General features: G+C 49.3%; 1 protein-coding gene across 6 annotated transcripts in view; it reads right to left on the bottom strand.

Annotated features, from left to right (window-relative positions):
- The window catches only part of LOC132459754 (dmX-like protein 1), a 48056-nt gene that overhangs the window by 3042 nt on the left and 23078 nt on the right, over positions 1 to 21936 (bottom strand). For 3 of the 6 annotated variants that reach the window (XM_060054496.1, XM_060054499.1, XM_060054497.1), the window contains 24 exons: positions 21530 to 21658; positions 21160 to 21292; positions 19974 to 20764; positions 19354 to 19461; positions 18817 to 18984; positions 17309 to 17500; positions 16910 to 16983; positions 14899 to 15020; positions 13605 to 13862; positions 12989 to 13206; positions 12565 to 12713; positions 11446 to 11531; positions 9496 to 9697; positions 8622 to 8739; positions 8179 to 8241; positions 6800 to 6886; positions 6087 to 6208; positions 5322 to 5469; positions 3634 to 3694; positions 3126 to 3253; positions 2174 to 2251; positions 1921 to 2012; positions 1464 to 1516; positions 155 to 372 (listed from right to left, as the gene is read on the bottom strand). In XM_060054496.1, the coding sequence (XP_059910479.1) occupies positions 155 to 372; positions 1464 to 1516; positions 1921 to 2012; positions 2174 to 2251; positions 3126 to 3253; positions 3634 to 3694; positions 5322 to 5469; positions 6087 to 6208; positions 6800 to 6886; positions 8179 to 8241; positions 8622 to 8739; positions 9496 to 9697; positions 11446 to 11531; positions 12565 to 12713; positions 12989 to 13206; positions 13605 to 13862; positions 14899 to 15020; positions 16910 to 16983; positions 17309 to 17500; positions 18817 to 18984; positions 19354 to 19461; positions 19974 to 20764; positions 21160 to 21292; positions 21530 to 21658 (3798 nt within the window). Of the gene's footprint in view, positions 1 to 154; positions 373 to 508; positions 553 to 1463; positions 1517 to 1920; positions 2013 to 2173; positions 2252 to 3125; positions 3254 to 3633; positions 3695 to 5321; positions 5470 to 6086; positions 6209 to 6799; positions 6887 to 8178; positions 8242 to 8621; positions 8740 to 9495; positions 9698 to 11445; positions 11532 to 12564; positions 12714 to 12988; positions 13207 to 13604; positions 13863 to 14898; positions 15021 to 16909; positions 16984 to 17308; positions 17501 to 18816; positions 18985 to 19353; positions 19462 to 19973; positions 20765 to 21159; positions 21293 to 21529; positions 21659 to 21936 lie in introns of those variants that run through there. The other 3 variants (XM_060054501.1, XM_060054502.1, XM_060054500.1) reach the window with 3 other exon arrangements.

Raw genomic sequence — 21936 nt, 5'->3', positions numbered from 1 at the left:
GTTTTACTTATGTACCTTTATATGTACCCCATAAGTGTTACCCAAACCACAGTGTCCACACTGTGCATACCAGCCTTCACAAAAAAACACCCATCCTTAAAGCCAACATGAAGCCCCCCCCCCCTCCCCCCTGCTCTGCAAGAGGCCGGGGTACCTTGATGTTCCCCTCGGCCGAGCCGCTGACGAAGGAGCTCTCGCTGGGGTCCACGGCCAGGGCTTTGACCGGCGAGTCATGGGCCTGGAAGCTGCGGCGCTGGCGCCTGTGGGCCAGCTCCAGCACGCTGAGGAAGCCCTTCCTGCCCCCCGTGATCAGCAGCTGGAGCCGGGACGCCATGGCCAGCACCGTGGCCCCCGACTCGTGGCAGTAGAAGGCTGGGGGGAGAGAGACACAGTAGGAAGACAGTTAGGCCCCTGACTCGTGGCAGTAGAAGGCTGGGGGGAGAGAGACACAGTAGGAAGACAGTTAGGCCCCCGACTCGTGGCAGTAGAAGGCTGGGGGCAGAGAGACACAGTAGGAAGACAGTTAGGCCCCCGACTCATGGCAGTAGAAGGCTGGGGGGAGAGAGACAGTAGGAAGACAGTTAGGCCCCCGACTCGTGGCAGTAGAAGGCTGGGGGGAGAGAGACACAGTAGGAAGACAGTTAGGCCCCCGACTCGTGGCAGTAGAAGGCTGGGGGGAGAGAGACAGCTAGGGGGCTGCATAGGGCAGTGGCTAGTGTGATGAAAAAGGTCATATGTTGGTTTGTTTTAATCATATACGCTTAGTTGCCTGTTGCTTGTATTATCCAGCCATCCCATCTTTTAACAAGCCCCCTTTGTTGTTAACCTTTTGCTTTTCCTTTTGTCGTTAAATGGTCACAAGAAAGCAGTTACCCCTAATTAAGAACGCACAATGTAAATATCTTCCCCCTTGGCAAGATGCCTAACAGAAAGGGGGTGAAACTGTACTCCCCTACCCCTTCCCAAGATATCAGAGGGTGAAACCATATCCCCTTTGATGTAAGGACAACAGCCTTCTGGGGAGGAAAGCTCTGTTAAACTACCCTGCTAGAGAGGAGACTAATGTATGCAGACATTTAAATAGACGCAATTTCCCTGAAAGAAATGGCCACGACACTAGTGGGTATGAAACTCCCAGCCGTAAGGAACTGGGTTCATTCCCCCCCCCCCCCCCCCCCCAGCGTTCACAGTCTCCCTGTAGGCATCCATCACGTAAACCACTAGCTGCTCTTTAATGACTCGTGTCTGAATGATAATAATGAACGGTCAACATTAAGGTATGATGAAGAGAGGAAGAGAAGGCGAAAGAGATGTATCTGTAGAGAGGCGGGTCGGGCACTCGGGGAGAACTCAAAGAGGCGACAGGAAACCAATGCCCAAAGTAAACGGAGAGCGGATGAGCGATCTGTCACGGGCCCCGGGGCCGCGGTGTTGGGTGCAGTCATCGGTTTCAGCGGACTCACCGTGGACCAGGCTGTTGAGGGGCGTCACCAGAGTGTCCCAGAGACAGACGTTCCTGAGGGGAGAACACGGAGGGGCATCCGTCAGATTGGCGCTCAGAGGTGCTGTTCCCCTGTCCCGACACACATCGAACTGGGACGACCGCGGGCCATAGCGGCATGTCGCTTCTTGAAAGGGGGCCGTGAATCCTTTTTTTCCTTTACGTGGTCATTTATCTGATACGCTCTTCAACAAAGCAAGTCAACCTTGTTGGCGAGAGAGGACTCGTGTAGGACTTTAAAAGGTGACATATTATACCACCAGGTGTGAGTGGGATGAGCCGTTACAAGCCGTTTTGAAAATCGGCCTCTTATGACATCACCAGTGGGCGTGGTCACGCCCACTGGTGATGTCAGAAGAGGCCGATTTTCAAAACGGCTTGTAACAGCCAATCACACTAAGGCGACGGAGGGGGCTCACCTATTGTCCGTGGACAGGCCCGCCGTGGCAATGAGGGAGGACGAGCCGGCGAACACAAAGTCATGAGCCGTCTTGTTGTGGCACTGCAAGGTCTGCCACGACAAACACACACACACACACACACAACGGATAGACCAGTAGACGGTGAGTCAGCAGTGTCTGGACAGCGACGCAATCAGAAGAAACCCCCAGAGGAGGGGGGGGGGGGGGGGGGGAGAGAACAATAGATGGAGGATGATGTAACGGGGCTTACCAAGTAGGGCTTGGGCGCCGTGCCGCTGGTGTTGGTCTGCCAGAGACTCAGGCCTCCGTCCGCATCCACGATCCCAAACTACAGAACACCACAACGTTAGGACAAGCGTACCCCCCAAAGGAGACGCAACCACCACCGGTCTGACATACTTTTACTCAATCAACTTTTATAGCAGGACTGTCTGTCCAGGCCGAGACCCCCCCCCCCCCCCCCTACAGAGGGTCTCCCCTATTGGCCTCTTGGTTTTATGTGTGGGTTAGGCCTTGCTAGAAAGGGAGCGGGCGGTCCGAGGTACGGCCGGACCCTCCGCCGGAGAGCAGCGGGGTCTCGGAGGCCGAACCTCCCACCGCACCCCAGGGAATTATGGGAGAAGAAACGTCTCCGACCATTATTCAGTCACTTAGGAACCCTGAAATGAGGTCTGACGTGTGTGCAATCTCCCCCCCCCCCCCCCCCTCTGTTTCCCAAGGTGAGGGCCAACGTCCTCTACGGCTCTGTTTGGATTCCTCCCCTGAATCCAAAGCACCACTTCCATTGAAGGGGCCGTTGAGCGCCCCACGTTAGACAAGGCGGGGGCACGTCCGACTGTGTTACTGATAGGAGTGTGCTTTGCGTCGTGAAGGCGGTGCATGCGTGTGTGTGTATGTGTGTGTACTGTGGCTGTAAGTGAATTTCTCTCTTTTATCAACTTCGTCTGTCTGTGTGTCCATGTCTGTGCGTGTGTGCGTCCGTTTGTGTACGCATGTGTGTGCGTGTCCATGCGTTTGTCCATGTGCGTGCGTGTGTGTTTGTTCATGTGTGTGTGTGTCCGTTTGTGTGTGCATCAATGTATTTGTGTATTGTCCACGTGTGTATGCGTGTCCCTGTCCCTTCGTGAGTCGGCGTGTGCGCACGTCAGCAGATTGTGTGAAGGACAGCAGCCCTTGCAGACGTCTACGTGGCTCCCCCTTGCCTTGTTCCCTTGGTGGTTGAAGCGTATCCTGGTCACTCTGGAGTTCCCTGGGCTCCTGAAGCAGATGATCTGCTGGGAGTGGCCCCACTCAAACATCCTCACACTGCCGTCCTGGGCGCCCGTCAGGTCTGGGGAAGAAATTGTACTTTTATAGTCACAGCATAGACATACGTCTAGCAGTCGTACTGTACAGAAACCTGCTGGGAATGACGCAACTCAGAACCATCAGACAACTGGATGGTAGCCAAACATACAAGGTTTGTAACAAAAGAGTGACATTTTTTAACTCTAGATTTATTTATTATTCAAGCACACAGCTGTCTCTACACAGCCGAGAGGAACTCGCAACATTTGCTGTTTTATCACCCGTATTAGTCAACGTTTAACCGTGTGACAGGGCGCTTTGCTCAAATTGCGTCGGTGAACGTGTCACCCCCCCCCCCCCCCCAGTGTGAACGGAGAGTGTGTGAGCAAAGTATTAGTAAGTGCAGCGTGCGGAGTCACTCACAGTACGGCAGCGTGGGATGGGAAGTCATCCTCCTCACGTTGTTGATGTTTCTTTTGATCAGCTGAAAGGGACGGGGGAAAGAGAAACACGAAGAGGAGGAAGACAGAGCTAAGTCAAGCATTCTGTTCAGTCTGAACCGCGTGGGTGGGGATGAACTGAAACCAGCACAAAAACAACACAAACTACACACGGCACCAACCAAACAAAGTTGTGCTGTAGTTTGCCAAGTAGTGCGCTTTGCCTCACACCAAAAACACACACACCAGAACGGGTGAAACTCCATTATTCTTGATGAGCAGATGAAAACAGAGAGGGGGGGATATTATTATGAGCAGAGCGGTGGTTTGTCTACGGTGACCTTTGCGTAGAGATTATAAACTTTGCTTGGATTAGTTTGGTTCACAATCCAGTTCCAGAAAGTGGGAGCTCCCGCAGTGTTAGGAAAACCAAACACTGAACTCAAAATGCTGTTCTAGACTACGTCTCCGTACCGCAATGCACAGTGTGTGTGTGTGTGTGTGTGTGTGTGTGTGTGTGTGTGTGTGTGTGTGTGTGTGTGTGTGTGTGTGTGTGTGTGTGTGTGTGTGTGTGTGTGTGTGTGTGTGTGCCACTGGCGGTGTACGGTCCGCCAATGACAAAGCTGGGCAACAACACCAAACATGACTCACAGTGGGCAGATTTCAAAAGGGCACCGCTATCATTACAAACACAATGCAAGCAGATCAATATTCACTGCAGACGGAGCCGCATGCAGGTTACGTCATCAGGGATTTACCGCACAAACAGCGAGTTCAGTTAAGATCCTGGAAGGGACATCCCAAAACACATTCTTCTTCAATTTCGTGTGTGAGTTCAAGCTGAAACAGTGGGTTCACGTGCACTTTAAGACTGCTGTTACGGTTTTCAGACGTGTTATGTTAGTCAAATAAAACAACCACTCTGCTGTATTGGGATGGCGAGAGAGGACTATTTAAAATAATTTCTAGGCCGCATGGAGGCTACGTCATGGAGGCTACGTCATGGAGGCTACGTCATGGAGGCTACGTCATGGAGGCTACGTCATGGAGGCTACGTCCGGGAGGCTACGTCCGGGAGGCTACGTCATGGAGGCTATGTGACGGAGGCTATGTGACGGAGGCTATGTGACGGAGGTTGACATTGAGGCTTTGTCCTGGAGGCTATGTCCTGGAGGCTATGTCCTGGAGGCTATGTCCCGGAGGCTATGTCCCGGAGGCTATGTCCCGGAGGCTATGTCCCGGAGGCTATGTCCCGGAGGCTATGTCCCGGAGGCTATGTCCCGGAGGCTATGTCCTGGCGTATTGGCCGCCCAAACAGCGAGTTCAGTTAGACCCTGGAGGGAAAACTGGGGACCTGATGACTGCTTCTAACTGAGCTACAAAAGACATGATCCTTTGGAAATCAGAGATGGAAGTCAACCTCACAACCTCTGTGGTTGGTAAGCCACGCTGCGAGAAATAATTACCATTAACTGAAGGACTTCCAAACAGAAGTCAGAAGGGTCGTAATCTAGCAGCGTTACTACTGGGCCGTATGAGTAGAAGCACATCTTCCCAAGGAAATCGAGTAAGGGAAAACCCCATGAAGTGAGGGCTGGCTGCAGAGCTAAAGAGCACAGAGAATGAAGATATCCACAGCTCCAGAGGGGAGGCAGATGGAGGGAGGCTCACCACGGAGGCCCCCCTGCCCGTCTGCACGCCTCCGAGCCAGGGCATGTTGATGGGCGTGCCGGGGGAACTGTGGGTGTACGGCGTGGTGCCGTGGAGCGTGCCGAAGTCGTCACGGGACTGGACTACGAGGAAATCATCTCCGACCGTACTGGAAAGAGACAGAAAGGACAATGGACGTGAATTTGTTTTGTCATTTGTTTATTTGTAAAAAGGGCAAAGATGATTGTATTGTATCTAAATACATTTTTATTTTGAGAAAAACTCAAGACTGTTATGGCCGAATTAATGATGCAAATGGGTTCCTACGAGGAACATAGCAACAGCATGACTTTGTTGAGTTTGCTTCTGGGCAACAGCAGCAACAACAGCAGCACAAGTTCCAAGCACACATACTTGTGAGCAGGAGGAAAACATTGCTGCATTCGGTTGGGGGATATTGGAAATATGAAAAAAAACAGACTGGTGCCAAGATTTCTTCTAGCACAAATGTCTAACATGGTTCAGGTTTTTTTGGCTCTTTCTTTTTACTGTCAAAAAACTTCTCCATTTCTCTCTCACATCAATCAATCCATCCATCCATCCATCCATCCGTCCGTCTATCCGTCTTTTGGGCATGTACCCACACAGTGAAGCCCCCCTCCAACCTGTCTCATACAAATAATAATCATTTCCAATACAAAGTAGTGGTGTTTCGTATCAGCATTCATTTATGTGGTACCATTGGACACACACACACACACACACACACACGGGTGTTTCACTTACTTCTTGGCCTCCGGCTCGACATCTTCCTCGATCCAGGTCAGGATCTGCGTCGCCAAGATGGAAGACACGTCCAGCTCCTGAATGTCATGGGTCGACGCCATGACCAAACAGTTCCGATTGGCCTGAGACACACACACACACACACACACACACACACACACACACACACACACACACACACACACACACACACACACACACACACACACACACACACACACACACACACACACACAGGAAGTGGAGGTTAGGAATGACAGAGGAGAGGGAGCACAGTAAAAGGACACGATGGAAAGAGACAAAAAAAAAAAGCCACACACGCACGAAAATGAAATTTGTTGACGCCTGGGAGGGAAGATACAACGTATTCTCCCTGCTCACTTTATGGCTGCGGTCATCCAGTTCACCGCAGTAAATAGTGACCTGAGGGGTGTGTGTGTGTGTGTGCTCGTGTGTAGGTTTGTGTGATACGCCAGTGCCTATGCTTTTACTTGATAAACCAGCCCGAGTATAATTTTATGATTACATAAATCTTCTGCATCTTCTTTAGTAGATAAAAAATTAATAACACACAGCATATTATACATTAAATATAAATGAGTGTTAACCTAGGTCTTGGCGTTCAATGTACATGTTGGGGCATTTGGGATGGAATGTGTGCGTTTCAATATTAGTGTTGGTGAGGTTGGCTGGCTGATCAACAGGCCCCGTACCTTATTGATGGCGAAGGCTGTGATGATGTCAGACTCTTTGTGGATGATGCGGGCTTTTCCCACAGCGGAACTCGAGTCTGTCTCCATCTGCAAAGCAACACACATCATCAACCCACTGACCTGCTGCATTGGTCTTACAACCTCACCAACACATGTCCTAGTCAAAGTCCATGTAAAAGATGCAGATGACCTGCTGCATTGGTCCTACAACCTCACCAACACAAGTCCTACTTAAAGTGCCAGGAAAAGACCTGTTTTGCGCTGTGTTTATCTAGATGTGGCACACGCAGGAGTAGTGCATAAAGCGTGGCGTAATTCAGCAATGGGCAGTCAACTTAAAAAACAACTAACTCACAAAGAAACCGCCTGCAGCTAGACAGAAACCAAAATCCTAGGAGATGCACGCAGGCGTGCATCACATGATGTTTAGGGACGATACGTTCTAATGCCATGAATTATGTCGGCCGTCGACCTATTCAAGGGGAAAGGGGCTTCGCCTTTGTGTGTCGGAAGGAATGAAGTCAAACTCCACATTAGAGAAGGCTAAATATGGCGGTTTCCACAGAACACATAATCCCCGTGGAATACAGATTTAGTGCGACAGCGTTGGGCTGGTTAATCAGAAACCATTCAGCTTCGTAGTCGGTCCTCCGGGAGACCTGGGTTAATTAACAACGAGCCGAGTGTAAAATGGGGTAGTTTGGAAGGGAGAGTGAGCCTGAGAGAAAGACAGAGAGACACAGACGGAGGGAGGGTGGGTGTTGGTGAGTGAGAGAGAGTGACAGTGAAAGAGAGGGAGAGACGGAGAGAGACATGTATGGCTTTGTGGGCGTTCAGCTTCAGTCTGAGATGCATAATCAAGATGGCGCAATGTAAGATTAATTTCCATAGCTAACACGAACACAAAGTTCCAAGCCCACTTGGCAATGACCCAGAACGGCGAAGGCCACTAGTGTGCATAAATCATGACCTACGCATTGTTCCACCAGCAGGCTCACTCTAGACATACGTGTAGCTCATCTACCGGGTGTTTGGCTCAGTCGACCGGACGACGCACATTTCCATCAAGACTTTGATTTTGCAAAAGCAGAACATTTGTGACTTAATTTCCCTGACTCCTTTGTTTCGTTTCCTACATTTATGCCTTATTAAACCAAAACCAAAAAACTAAAACTTACCCTCTCATTCTTCCGCCAACAGTTTTGACATCTACATTCATCAACAGTTTGGAAATTAAACTGTGAAATTGTCAGAAAAGCCCCAAAAACGTTCAGCCTTTTTCCCCCTGATTTCTTACTGCCTTGACCCCTCCATGCTCAGCTTGACCCCCATCCAACCAGCTGCAGTAGTAGTGGGAAGTTAGTAGTAGTTGGCAGTACCTGTTTTGATACCACCTCGTCCAACCCGGTGCATTTCATATTGTCAGTCTTCTCCTCAACCGACTTAATAAGGGGTTAGTGAAGCAACAGTGCAGACCATACACACACACACACACACCCACAAAGACACAAACACAGACCCAAACACCACCACACACAGGGACACACCACATGAATGACAATGTGATTAGTTAAAGGAAAGAGACTAAACTAATACAAACAAATACATGCGGCGCGCATTCCGTACAAACATGCACATTAGACTCCATCATTACAACATGGTTACATGTGTCGCTGTCCATTGATTGGGCAGATACAGCGATAGTGAGTTAGCGATGATGTCAATAGTGTGACGATGTAGTTGTTCTTGGAAGCGCTACGGCTAGCCTCTACCAAAGACGACCCGTTCAGCAAGGCCAGTGTGCGGCGCCGGGCCGTCGTACCTCGTTGGGCCCTCGTTTCTTGGTGAAGATGTTCCTGATGAAGGTGTCCTGGACATAGTCCTGCTTCACCAGAAACTGCCACAGCCGCTTCACCGGCAGTGCAGAGTGGTGCGCAGAGCTGGGGGGCAAAGAGAGGGCATGTGGATTTGAGCCGGCAATAAAATATATAAAATTAATAAATACAATTTCTTTATTCTACAGGGATTTGGGCCTGCGAGGAGGAGGGGGGGGGTTAGAGGACTCCACATATCTGCTGCTAAAGGGCGAGACACATCAAACACACCCTGCCGCTCCACAGTAATTCCTAATGAAAGCACTACACTATGGTGGTAGATTAGAGCGGGCCGCTTGGGCTTAGAGGCCGGTTTAGAGTGAGACCCGCAGGGGCGGCGGCGGCGGCGGCTAGGCAGGCGGGGTATCTGCCGCCGACAGCATGCTACAATCAAAACCGCGGCGTATTATGTTAACATTTGTCTCCTTGCTCGAAGGGAATGTGCAAAAAAAGTCTGATGCAATCGCATAAAGTGCATTACTGTACTTTAGAAGATTGCTTTGGGAACAGTCGAGAGACAAGCCCCTCAAGGCCCTGGTAAGAACGAGAGGAAATGCACTCTGAGTTAGCCGAGTTCAGCCGGCAGGTTTTTTGATCAGTTACCGTTTTGAAGACCTCCGATGACTAACTAATAGGAAGACGATGCTATGGTACACCGATTCAATTCTTTAAAAGCTTATCTGCCCACCATTCAATTTTATATTTAAACTTTAAAATGAGTATTTAAGGTTTTAAAAGGAGGCGGCAACCGACAAAGGTCAATGTAGTCCCTACACTGCCCTTTGTGGGGCGCTATACCATAAACTGCACGGTAGTGTATACCTGAACGGCGTGTTGGAGGGTTCAAACAGAGCCTTATGTCTGAGGAGGGCCGGCCCGGGGGCGGCCGTGTCCTCCTGGGAGAAGGTGACGATGTACTTGGAGGGAGGGCCTCCGAAGAGCTCCAGCCTCTTCTGCAGCACCTGCTCCCAGCACTGCAGGCTCTTCAGCGCCGCGTGGCACAGCGGCGAGCCCACGGGCAGATCTGCACGCGGAGCACAAAGAGTGAAGGCGACGCCTCATGTGCATACGCATGCATGGAGACAAAGGAGGCACGGGTATACAAACAGAGAACCCCCATGACCAGAGTTGTTAAGAGTGACACAACCACAAAGTGGCTTGGAGAATAAAACTAAAATAAAAGGACTGATTTCAGTGCTCACCCAAAACGACCTTGTAAAAAAAATAAAATATATATATATATTATGTATTCAGCATGCACTCCAGCCCTGATTATACACGTCCCCTTTGTTTCAAATGAGAACTAGCTCTGTGTTTGTCGAGCTGTGTAGCAGCACCTATAGCCACTTATCCCTCCACATCGTGACCAGAACCGCCATCCACACAACCACTAGGAAATCGGATTTTAATGTGCGACAGACCACGATGTGTGCGAAGGGCCAGAGCAGATAACGTGAGCAAGATCCGATACGGCGAAGCCCAAGTGTCCACATCTGGCGGTCAACGCGCACCAATGTGATCCAATCAGCAGAGTCGCATTGAGACGACAAAGTGTAATGTAAGTAAAACCGTTCACCCATATTTTCAGACAAATAACCCCAAGTGGTCTATTATAGCCAAATAACCGACGAGGTTGTTTGACGTTGACAAACAACATTTGAAGGTGGGCTAAGCCTGGAAGCTAGAGGGCATGAAGGTGTTCCTGGACATTAATCAGTCTGCCGCTATATCCTATGTCAAATATCACGGCCGAAATTAGGGAAACTCAATCAATCATGCACAAACACATCCGTATCCTAAAGTAAACGGAAGGACGTTTGGTTTGGAACTGAGAATATTGGCTATCGGCATAGGCTTTAACATACAGTTTCAGCATTAAATAATGAACATCTTTATTATTATGCCGGTGCTCTATGCATAAGAGACTTTTTGGTGGGCGAGTTAACTTGATCAAGTTGGGAGCTCCAGTACTCAATAACTAGCAGTCCAGTCCAATGGGCTATTACATTGGGAAGACTCTAGAAGATGACAATATGGTTGTGAAATCTTGTTTCTGTAAACTTGGTCGGCCATACACAGTAAAATGTTGTTCAATCCTGTTAAATCGTTGTGAGAGCACTGAGAGAGTATTGAAAAGGAGCTGAAATATGTTCATGTAGGTCAATGGGGGTAACAAGGCCTCTTCTCGAGACAAAATAACCTGCTTTGCCGTGAATGACGCAAACTAAAAGCAAAAACAAATCTACCACTGTCACGATCGGGCTTTCAGCAGTCATAATCACACAATACGAAAGTACTGTCCCATGAAAAGCCCTTGCATTTCATTAAAAATCAAAGTCAGCGGTGAAGGAACACGATTTATTTCCCCTCATATTGATGTGAAACTAAAGCCACTGTGGAAAACCACAGAGTCTTTATTAAAAATAGGCTGACAAAAAGTCAATTTCCTATGGATGTTTAATATCCAATGTATTCAACGAGCCAAAAATAATATGTTTTTATTTGAAAGTCAAACGATGAATCAATTAGGACGATTAGACAATCAGATTTACTAATCGTCAGATTAATCGACTGTCAGAATAATCCACAGCAGCAGCCCTCAATCAGTCACGTTTAGTTTGGCAGTGAAATTGTCTGATGTTAATTTACGGTACATGATGATGATTGACTCTCAGCTTTGATGCAATCAAGAGCATTCAAATTACAACCAAGCATCGCAGCCCATCTGCCACGCAAACAAGGGCTGTGTGTAGACGGTTGTCTGGTCCTTACCTATGAGGTCATGTCCGGCCATGGGATAGAAGGACTTTAGGTTGATCACAACCAGTTGCACCATGGCCAGACGCATCAGACACCAGCTAGAGGGAAAGGAGATACATTGTATATCAGGAGGTGAACAAGGGACCTTCATTATACTCGTTTCCTTCTAGAATCCACTCAGTGTATTCGTCCATATTTAAGCCTGTTGTGTTTCATCGGTATTCAAGCATTTCATTCATACGTTTAAGCAAGAAAATGGGCATGCCCTATAGCATGGTCACCCCTAACTGGACGGAAACCTCCTCTCTCTCAAAAAAGGAAAAGGCTCTACAGCGGAGTTAGAGCGGGCGGATCAGAGAGGCGATGCCTGACAGGAGAGGAGCCCGGCGGGGAAGAACGGGAGGAAGAGGAGGGATGGGATCCAGGCTCTTCATATATGGTCGATAGGGTTTACATGTGGTCGATAGGGTTTACATGTGGTCGATAGGGTTTACATGTGGTCCATAGTGTTTAAATGTGGGCGATAGTGTTTAAATGTGGTCGATAGTGTTTACATGTGGTCGATAGTGTTTACATGTGGTCGATAGGGTTTACATGTGGTCGATAGGGTTTACATGTGGTCGATAGGGTTTAAATATGGTCGATAGTGTTTAAATGTGGTCGATAGTGTTTACATGTGGTCGATATTGTTTAAATGTGATCGACAGTGTTTAAATATGGTCGATAGTGTTTAAATATGTTCTTTTCACTCACTCTCCACCTCATCCCTAACTCTCCACCTCAAGCTGGTGTGTAGTGAGCGTTCTGGCGCCGATTGGCTGCCGTGCATCACCCAAGTGGGTGCTACATATTGGTGGTGGTTAGTGAGGTCCCCACTTCACTTTAGGCGTCTTTGAGTGTTATTAATTATTATTATTCTTCATGTTTAACCTCTGTTTTCCTTTTATTCCTAGTCTGTTTTACATAGTTTTGAATGATGACTATATGCTCTGTAAGGTGACCTTGGGTGTCTTGAAAGGCGCCTCTAAATTAAATGTATTATTATTATTATTATTATTACAGTAAAGCTATAAACTCTATTCAAATAAGCCAATGGAGTTTGAGTTAACATTGCTTCACACCAGTCGTTACCTGTAGGAGTTGTTGTTGGAGTGCTCTCTCAAGGGGGAGTTGGGGTCGAAGACGTCCTCATAGTCCTCGTCATCGTCATCTTCGTCCTGGCTGTTGTGACTGTCCTCCGAGTCGTACTCCTCCCGCTCCTCAGACGGCGGGAGGTGGGGCTACGGGAGCCACAACATCGGGGACAGAGAAGAACAAGCCTTTGATGAGGATGATGAAGGATTCCAAAAAGCACAGCAGCCAGAATCCTCCTTTCGTTATGGCTGACCAACTCTTAGAATACTTTACCTCATTACTACCAGCATTAATCTTATTGTATCAAAAGACAAGCGGTAGGAGAGTGTACATAAGAATGTGATTTAGAATTTCAGCAAAATATGTTGATCATCTTATTCAAGAGGTAAAGGTGGTGTGGTCATATTTTCCTTGTTGGTACCTTGGCAATAAGGTAGTCCCAAATGCTGAGGTCGGGCGGGACAAAGCGTTCCTTGAAGATGGAGGCTGCTTCCCGCTCCACTACGGAGGGGGAACGGAGGCTGGCTGGGCTGGCTGACCCCTCCCTCTGTAGCCCCGCCTCTTCCTTGGAGCTGCTGCGCGACAACATCATCCTGAAGCTCCTCGACTTCCTTTCTGAGCCGTCATTTGAAGGCGAATCTAAAGCCATCGGACAAAATAGTCTTTAACCGTGGATTTAGGCTCGAGTCCCATCCATCCTCTTCCCTATCCCTCTTTGCATGTTTGAAAGCTTTCTGAAGTATTGTTTATACAGAAAAAGAGGAAATGAAAGATTTGCTTCTGGAAACGGCAGATTTGTGTTGGGCTAGGGCACCATTCGGTTCAGTTTCATTATTAACCGTAAAGTTACATCAGGCCTTCTCTCTGCAGGACAGGACCTTGACTTAGGACCTAAAAACCCCTGCTGACTATGACTGACACACACACACACACACACACACACACACACACACACACACACACACACACACACACACACACACACACACACACACACACACACACACACACACACACACACACACACACACACACACCTGGCGGGGAGAACGCCTGCGGTCCGTTGAGCCTCTCGGCGACGGGGGTCTTGACCCCTCCCCCGAACACGGCCACCCACAGCCTGCTGTTGAGGGGGTGCGCCACGATGCGGAACAGCTCGTTGCAGGAGTGAGTGGCGAGGCCGTGGACGAACAGGCTGAGGTAGACGGCGGTGAGGATCTCACAGAGCAGCACGCCCAGACCCGGCTGGCTCTCCTCCCCGGCGGAGTTCAGCAGGCGGATCAGAGAGGCGATGCCTGACAGGAGAGGAGCCCGGCGGGGAAGAACGGGAGGAAGAGGAGGGATGGGATCCAGGAGAAAGGGGAATGACATGCAGGGTGAGTCAAAGTCAGTGATGGGTCTTGTGAGCACCAGACGTGTTGGGAGACCTGTTAGATCTGCGGTGCAATCCACCAGCAGATCTTAAGCGTTTCCCAACGAGCGCGGTAAAGCCGCCCTCAATCACCTGCTCACAAGGCAGGGGGACGTTTTCCATCACCGTCGCTGGCCAAATAAAACCGACACAGCTGTGTGTTCCCGACTTGATTTCCCAACTGCTTATCTGAAGCCCATTTTAATTGAGATTGCGCCGGGTGGAAACGTGAGCTTTTTCTGATGAATCATTTTCAAAGAGCCGTGGGGGATTCAAGCGGCACACAGGGTATCAGTGTGCGCAGATTGTAAAACGCCACCGAACCGTTTTAATATCTGTGCATATGCGCAATTGAAAAGCAGCACAATCTCAATTTGTAGCCTCCATTATAGTTAAACAAGTCCCTGGAAAGAGATTTACTGTGATGAACCGTGTCATTGTAGATGGCTAACTGACTGCTCATTCTGGGGGACAAAGACCCCCATTTTAGTTAGACACCACCCTGGTACAACCAAAACACAGGTTCTATTAACTCTCCAATTGCCCACCCAATTTGAGCCTTTTTGCTCCAAAAATACCAGAATGAGTTGCTTCGCATTCCTGGTTTTCATATGGGCTTGTTATCTCGTCAGACACTCCGGGGAGTCTGATATTTTTAAGAAATCATTTTCCAGGTAATCACACCTTCTTCCTTGCACCTTCTTATTCCTCTCCTTACAATAACAAAATACATCATGTTCCCTTATTATGAAAGGATTATCAATGAAAAAAATAGGTGTATCTCTCAAAACGGATGGATACAGAGTGCGTATGTAAGCCCATATCAACAGTGAGTTGAGCTCGAAACACATGCGAGACCATGGGTGATGTGACGGCAGCGTTGAGAGGGGTTTGAGGCGACGGGCTGAGCCCTGATGTACCTGGCCACTGAGCGGGGGTGGTGTTGGGCTGCACCGCCTCGTCCATGCTGACGGTCCTCCCGGGCTGCCTCCCAGACAGCAGCACACTCTGGTACACGATGCCCGTGAACTGGTTCATTTGACTGAGAGCACACAAAGTGGAGCCAAACAAACAGACACCAGACTCAATTAGTGGGAAACCAAAGGAGACCGAAAAAGGAAGATTCGGTGGTAAATTGTTTAAATTTAAAAAGGGATGAGGTGGTGTAAATATGCATCGTGAAACTGTTCAAATGTTAAAACTTTGTTCTCGACAATTTTCTATCAAACCGACGGCTAGACAATCTACCGATGCACTTGACTCGCATGCCCACGAGACAAGGAAGAATCAGGTTCTACAAGGCAGCGATGCGACGGTTCTAACTGAAGACATCCAGTACGTCTTGAGTGGAATGTGCCGGCGCCATCCTCCAACAACCAAAGATCATAGAGCAACTGACACGAAAGGGATGGGTTGGCCGTAGAGGCCATAGGATGGGAGCTGAATCCACAGGGAATCGTCTATGCCGCCCAACCCCCCCTCGAGAGAACACAGCGCGCCTCTCTCCCGCAGCCAATAAGTTCCCCTCAAAGAGTCTGCCACAGAACCAATTGCCCTAACGTCAGAGGGAATTCACAAGTCAGGAAGAATGGCCCTCCCCAAGGACGGAGGCGCCTAGGATGCTATTCCTGCCCTCCTCGCGTCACATCCAATTGCCAGACGCTCCTCTAGGGAGAAACCTTGACAGGGGGTCTTGGTCGCTTTCAGCTCCGTGTCTAGAAAGAATCGTTCAACGTTGGCGGCTGTTCATAAGTGTCGATTAACATTTTAACAAAGGGATGCGGTGAACACACCAAGACATTGAGTGGTATGTGGATCACTCTGAAAGCTCAGGTATTATACATGACCCAAGTGGCGTACACAGTGGAACTCCTTTAAAGACGTCGACTCATTCCACTTCATCACACACACACACACACACACACACACACACACACACACACACACACACACACACACACACACACACACACACACACACACACACACACACACACACACACACACACACACACACTTGTTTCACTCAACGAGTATGGTGATACACTGTGACTGCACACTCTCATTTTAATTACCATAACAAAGAGGGTGTTAAATTATAAATAGCTTTTTCTAATTTAGTTAGTCTTCAAAACCCAGAAAAGGACGAGATTTGGAAGCTCCACGAGCATGTGCGTGTGTCTGTGACCGCCCGCCAACGTGGAGGGTATACTAAAGTAAGTAAACAAACCAAAAAGTCGTCAACAACAAACTTCTCCAAAATCACAGCTTTGTGACTGACGGGAGTTTCAAGTGTCACTAGGCCAGAGAGTGCTATATAAAGTACAACCAGTCAGGGTTGCACTCGGAATAGGAAACAACCACTCCAAATCCTCGCTTCTCCCCTGTTTGACGCATACGGCATGCAGTCACAGGCAGCTCCAATACTGGGGCCTCACCGCCGGGGCTCTGAGGGTTACGGTTCGGTCGAGCAAGAGTTTAAGTCATTGCATAAAACTAGAGGAATTCTGACAGGACCTAAGAGGTTTCTCAGGCTTGTGGAAAATTCTGTTGACTTGCACAACTGTCTGGAATGCATTTAATCGCTTGCCCAGAACCTGGTAAAAGATAGATAACGCTTTGATCGATGAGATTGCAGCACTGGTTTCCATGGCCGCCCACAACTAAATTTCTAATAGATTCTACCCCAAAACATGCTAAATCCAGCAACAGCAATATTATTCAGGAAAATGCATTAATAGCAAGTCTGATGCAAACTAAAATAAGGATCAATGCACAGTTTGAATAATAATTAGTGTTAAAAAGTTAATGAACAGTGCGACGATCACTTAAACTGCAAGGGACGTTGTCCTTAAATAAACTAAGTATAGAGCTTTAGAGATGTAGACTAGGGATATGGTCTCCTATGGTAGAGTGTTGGATGAGACTCACCTGTAGTGTCCATCACAGAGACATTGATAAATGCAGGCCGACAGCGATGCAGCCAGGGTGTGCATCACGTAAATCTAAGAAAACAGACGGGACAAAAACATATATGCATCGGAAAAGGGTCTCACTTTCTTTAAAATATACTGAACAAGGAAATATACCAATAGAATACAAATGCTCTGTTTACTGTTATTTTATACAAGTCCTACCGCTCCACCTTAAAACATTTCAAAGTTTCTCAGATTTGGAATGGCCATCTGTTTTCATCCTAATAAATAATGACTGGGAGTAAATGGTAATGGAAATTTCCATGGTTCGGTAAGCGGCTAACAATCCTAACAAGTACCCTAGGGGGTAATGGATGACAAGGTGAATTTCTCAGTGGGGATTTCAGGCTCTCACCTCGTTGTTGACTACGTCCGGGTGTGGAGGGGAGTCCAGGGAGGTAATGGTGTGTAAGATGTCTTGGGCCAGGTTGGTCAGGTGCACAATGGGATTGGCTACTACTGTCTTGGCATTGGCTGTGCAAGCCAATAGGAGTGGAATGGAGGCGGGTGGCGGGCAGGGGGCCACGGGCGATTGGATGGACTCGTCCTGTGGGATAGAAATGTGAGTCGTTTACAAGAGCTGGGAAGATAGTAAAACACATGAATACATTGCTCTGCCAATGTCTACAGTCAGTATGAATACCTACCTAAGTAGGATTAATAGTATATATGCAATACCCATTAACGTTCCCTCATTGGCTAAATACATCAAATATAATAAACGTATGTACAATACAAAGCATCGGGGTGATCATGTCTAGCTCAACTGACGCAGGGCGTCAACACTGCCAGGATTCAAGCTTTTATTCACACTGGGGCCACCCATACTATGAAGGTGCATGCACTCAGTTACTGGACCATAAAGGCCTCGAGCAAATGGCCAACACAGCTTCCCTCAAAAACAACCAGAAAAACCTGCAGACTCGGTTATACAATACCCCTATTCCCAGGTGGCCTTTGTATGACTTGTCGTTCCCATGCCACTCGAAAGATATCTTGTTTTTTTTTTGCTCAGAATTTCCCCCCGGAGTGGTACGAGCAAGAAGACTCTTTGTTTGTCACTGCACAGACGACTTTAAGTACTATACACAAAATGAAACCTCTGGATTAAACGCAGCACTAGGAGGAGTGTGCAGCCGCGGCGCAGCGCCAAACAGACCAACCTCAGGCCCACTGCCCGCTGCCTGCTGCCTGGGTCAGGGGCACCGGCAGGAGCACGGACCGCACACGGACGCGTTTTGGTGTGCACAAACTCCACACAGAAAGGGTCCCACCCCCTCCCCAGGGTTTGAACCTAGGCTCTTGCTGTGAGGCAGAAGTGATAACCACTGCGACAGCCGGCGAACTCAGTCTGGCCTGCAGAGGAGTGAGCAATCAGTACAACACGTCAGCCAATTGCCCCAGGTGTGTGAGTTAGCCCTTCCCGGTGAACAAATACACAACCCTGTATGCGTCACAGGATCGCCGCTTTCATTGAGGACAGGCTCCCAGAGGACTGTGTGCTCAGCCTTTTAATATTGTGCTGCCAAGCCATTACACGCCACTCTCTACACAATGAATGGGTTGTCGAAATGTCCTGCTTGTTGGTGTTGTGGGGTGGTAAAGTGTTGCTGGTGAGGTTATTCTTCAGGGGGGAGGGTGGCAGGGAAGAGCATATGGACGGATATATAGTACGTTTATCAAGCTTTAAGCTGCTAAACCGGGAAACTGTGTAAAATTGTGTCAGCACAGGGGGTTGACTCAGAGCCAACGCTGGGAGCACGGTGTCAGGTCGGGTTACGCGTCTGACTCTGAACAGGAAGTCCCAAGTCGACAGCTACGGGGGCTGGCCGTCCGTACGTACGTCTCCTTGCGCCGACTGACCTGGTGAGACTCCTGCAGCAGCAGGATGAGCTCCATGCGTACGGAGGCCAGCCCTCCACCGTGGGAGCCGTGGAGGCTGCAGTAGCTCAGGAACATCCGGAGCAGGGGCTGGTTGGTCTGGAGCCACAGACGCCGACTGCGCTGGCTCTGGCCACACGGGCTCCCCACCTGCATGGCACATTCGGACATCACTCGCCTCGGACACAGTTCGTTGTCATTTTTTGGTCGTGGTATTTTGACCGGCATTTCTATGTTCAACCCGTGGTTTGTCATCAAATGAGCACGGTCGAGTTGAGTTAAAACATAATTTATTATGCGCAAAGGGGCGTGCTTCATTAATATCATGACATTCTGTAAAATGTTCAAATGCAAGGGAGTGGAGAAACTCTTTAAGCTCAGGGACCGAAATGTTTTCATCCAAAAACCCATGAGTAAAAACAACAAATGGAGTCCAACAGAGCAAGAAGGAAGGCTTGCGCGAGAGGCATATTTTCTTTTCCGGTATATCTACCAGCATGGTAAGACAGCAGCACCCACCTGCTGGTCTTCTGCTGTTCCAGACCCAGGGTCCAAGCCGGGGACGTCTGGGACGGCCAGCTCTGTGAGACAGGGCCTGTAGCTGCAGCAATGCTGGAGAGCCACCACCTGGGAAAACACAAATTCATAAGAAAGGGACACGGTCCAAATATTACGATATCCCACTGAAATGGCCAAAAGCGAAAGTGCTTCCTGCCAGAAAGGACTTGTCAGTCTACCAAACACCCAGAAGACTATTTTATTTTGGTTTGGCAGAATCCGTCTCTATGCTTATTCGAACATCTTAAGTTTTCCTTAAATGTGTGTACTGGGCAACAGAAGTCTCTTTTAACATGCCGTATAAGTTCCTCCCCATCAACCCTCAAAGAACTTCAAGAAACATGCATAAATAAGCCAAGGGTGTTATTGCAGTTAGTTTAAACGTGATACAACAAGGACTACGGCAGCAAGGACAAAGCATTTCTGCAAATTTAGTAAGAGATAAAGTATTAAACAGAGAATAGGAGAGAAAATGTAGGGTCGAAAAAACAACAACACCATGGCCACTCTGGGCCCTTTTATAGGGCGGGTCGGTTAACTCAATGAATGGCGCTTGTTGGGTTTGAGATGACGATCGTTACCTCTTTCTCCAGCCACTGGCAGAGCTGGTAGCGCAGCTTCCCCCCGTCCAGCTCGTAGCCTGTGGACAGAGTCCTCAGCTCGTTGGTCAGGATCTTCAGACAGGCGTGGAACTTCAGCTGGGCGGCCGAGATGTCGTCCGACGGCGTCAGGAAGTCGTCGCCGTCCTCCGCCGCCGACGCCGCCGCCTCTGTGAGCGGCGACGCCGCCGAGTCCTGTGCGCTCTGGAACACGCTGCGGTTGCCCGCGGCGCAGCTCTTATCGCTGACGTCTTCCTCGTCGTCCTCCTTGTCGCTCTCCCACTTGATCTCCAGGGCTTCATCGGGCTGCGTCAGCGACGGCTGACTCCAGTCGAAGCTGAGCACCGATTCCGACCGGCTGTTGGACAGGCTCCCGCCGTGCGACTCGTAACCGTTCAAAACCGGCTGAGACCAGTCCATGTCTTTCCCGCCGTTGCCGTCGTCGCTGGCTCCCGCCGGCGTGGCGGTCCCGCCGCTGCCACCGCCGCCGCCGTCCTGTCGGAGCGGGCTCGAGCGTTTGTGGACCTTGGGCATCTTGGAGAGCACCTCCAGGGCCAGCATGGGGCAGCCGGCCTGCAGGTGTGCGTGGGCGGCGGTGAAGAACAGCCGGCGCTCCACCAGGCTGATGGAGTCCGCCCGGCGGCCCTCCGTGGTCAGGCCCACCTTGGCCTTGTCCGAGGAGCCCAGGTGGCGCCTCAGGAGGAGCGGGTGCGTGCGGAGGTAGGTGTAGAAGTTGAACACCTCGGGGTTGCACGGAGACGTGGAGGAGGGGCCTGGAGAACACGGGTCAAGGGCAGGCGTTACAGACAGAGCTGATAGAGGGTAGAATATAGAAACAGAGGTAGACGGTAAGAGGTAGGGCGATAAAGACAGAAACGGAAATAAGGATAGAAGGCGAGAGGTAGAGAGCGTGAGAAAGAGATAGAGAGCATGAGATAGAGAAGTAGAGATATAGAGAGGAAGAGATATAGTGGGTGCTATATCTTTATTACATTTGTCTGTTGTATATTGAGCTATGATCAAGCCCTCTTGGAAACTGATGCAATGCACATGTCTCTGTGAGGTTGTGGGACTGAATGTGTGGGTGACCCTCGCAGTTTCCCCCCTCCGGGATAAATAAAGTGTATTCTAGAGAGGCCGGGAGGGAGAGGGAGAGAGCGAGACCTACTGGTCTCTGATGCGGTCCCAGGGCTCCCAGGGTCGGCAGCAGGCTGTTGGAGGAGAGTGTCCAGGGCGCTGCTGTAGTCCTCCAGCACCCAGTGGGCCATGCTGCAGAGGAATGGGTCTGGGTGGGCCTCGATCTGAAACCCATCACCAAACACAAAGCTTATTACACCACTCTCACTTTCTGCCCGCCTGAGACATTCTCCATCTTTTTTTTTTTTCTGCCTGACAAATCTGATGTCCTAGTTATTTATAGTTATTGTTGCTATGAGGTTTCAACACAACCCTGTGATTCATTACCTTGAGGAATCATCATTGTGCTTTCTGAAGTCATAAATATTTCATTGGTGTATACGAGGCGCGATCAGACTCGCCTGTTTGTCTTGTCCCAAGATGTGCCTCTGGAGGATCTTTTTGTAGGTGGGGGCTGTCCCGAACTCAGACTCGTACAGTCTGGAGATGACCAGGGCCAGCTGTATGTCCTGCATCTTCTCTACGCACACCTGGAGGGAGAGGACATTTCAAATGCTTTGGCTGACTTTTGATTTGACACCGTTTGGTATTCAAAATGAATACAAACATGAAAGATAGCCCCGTAGTCCCAAGTGAGTAGACCGGAGTTACAACCGTTTAAGGACAGTTTAAACAATTCCCTTTGACGGCAAAGAGGTGGAAAGAAGCCAGCGATGCAAGAGGGAACACACAGCAGGTGGTGAGCAGAGGTGCAACCCTTTAGTGTGTGAGCTGCATGTCAATGATGTCAATCCCTCTCTCCCAACTA

Source organism: Gadus macrocephalus, chromosome 6 (genome assembly GCF_031168955.1).
Source record: "Gadus macrocephalus chromosome 6, ASM3116895v1".
NCBI lineage: Eukaryota > Metazoa > Chordata > Actinopteri > Gadiformes > Gadidae > Gadus > Gadus macrocephalus.
The sequence above is the reverse complement of the archived record's forward strand: the minus strand, read 5'-3'. Positions and strand labels throughout refer to the sequence as shown.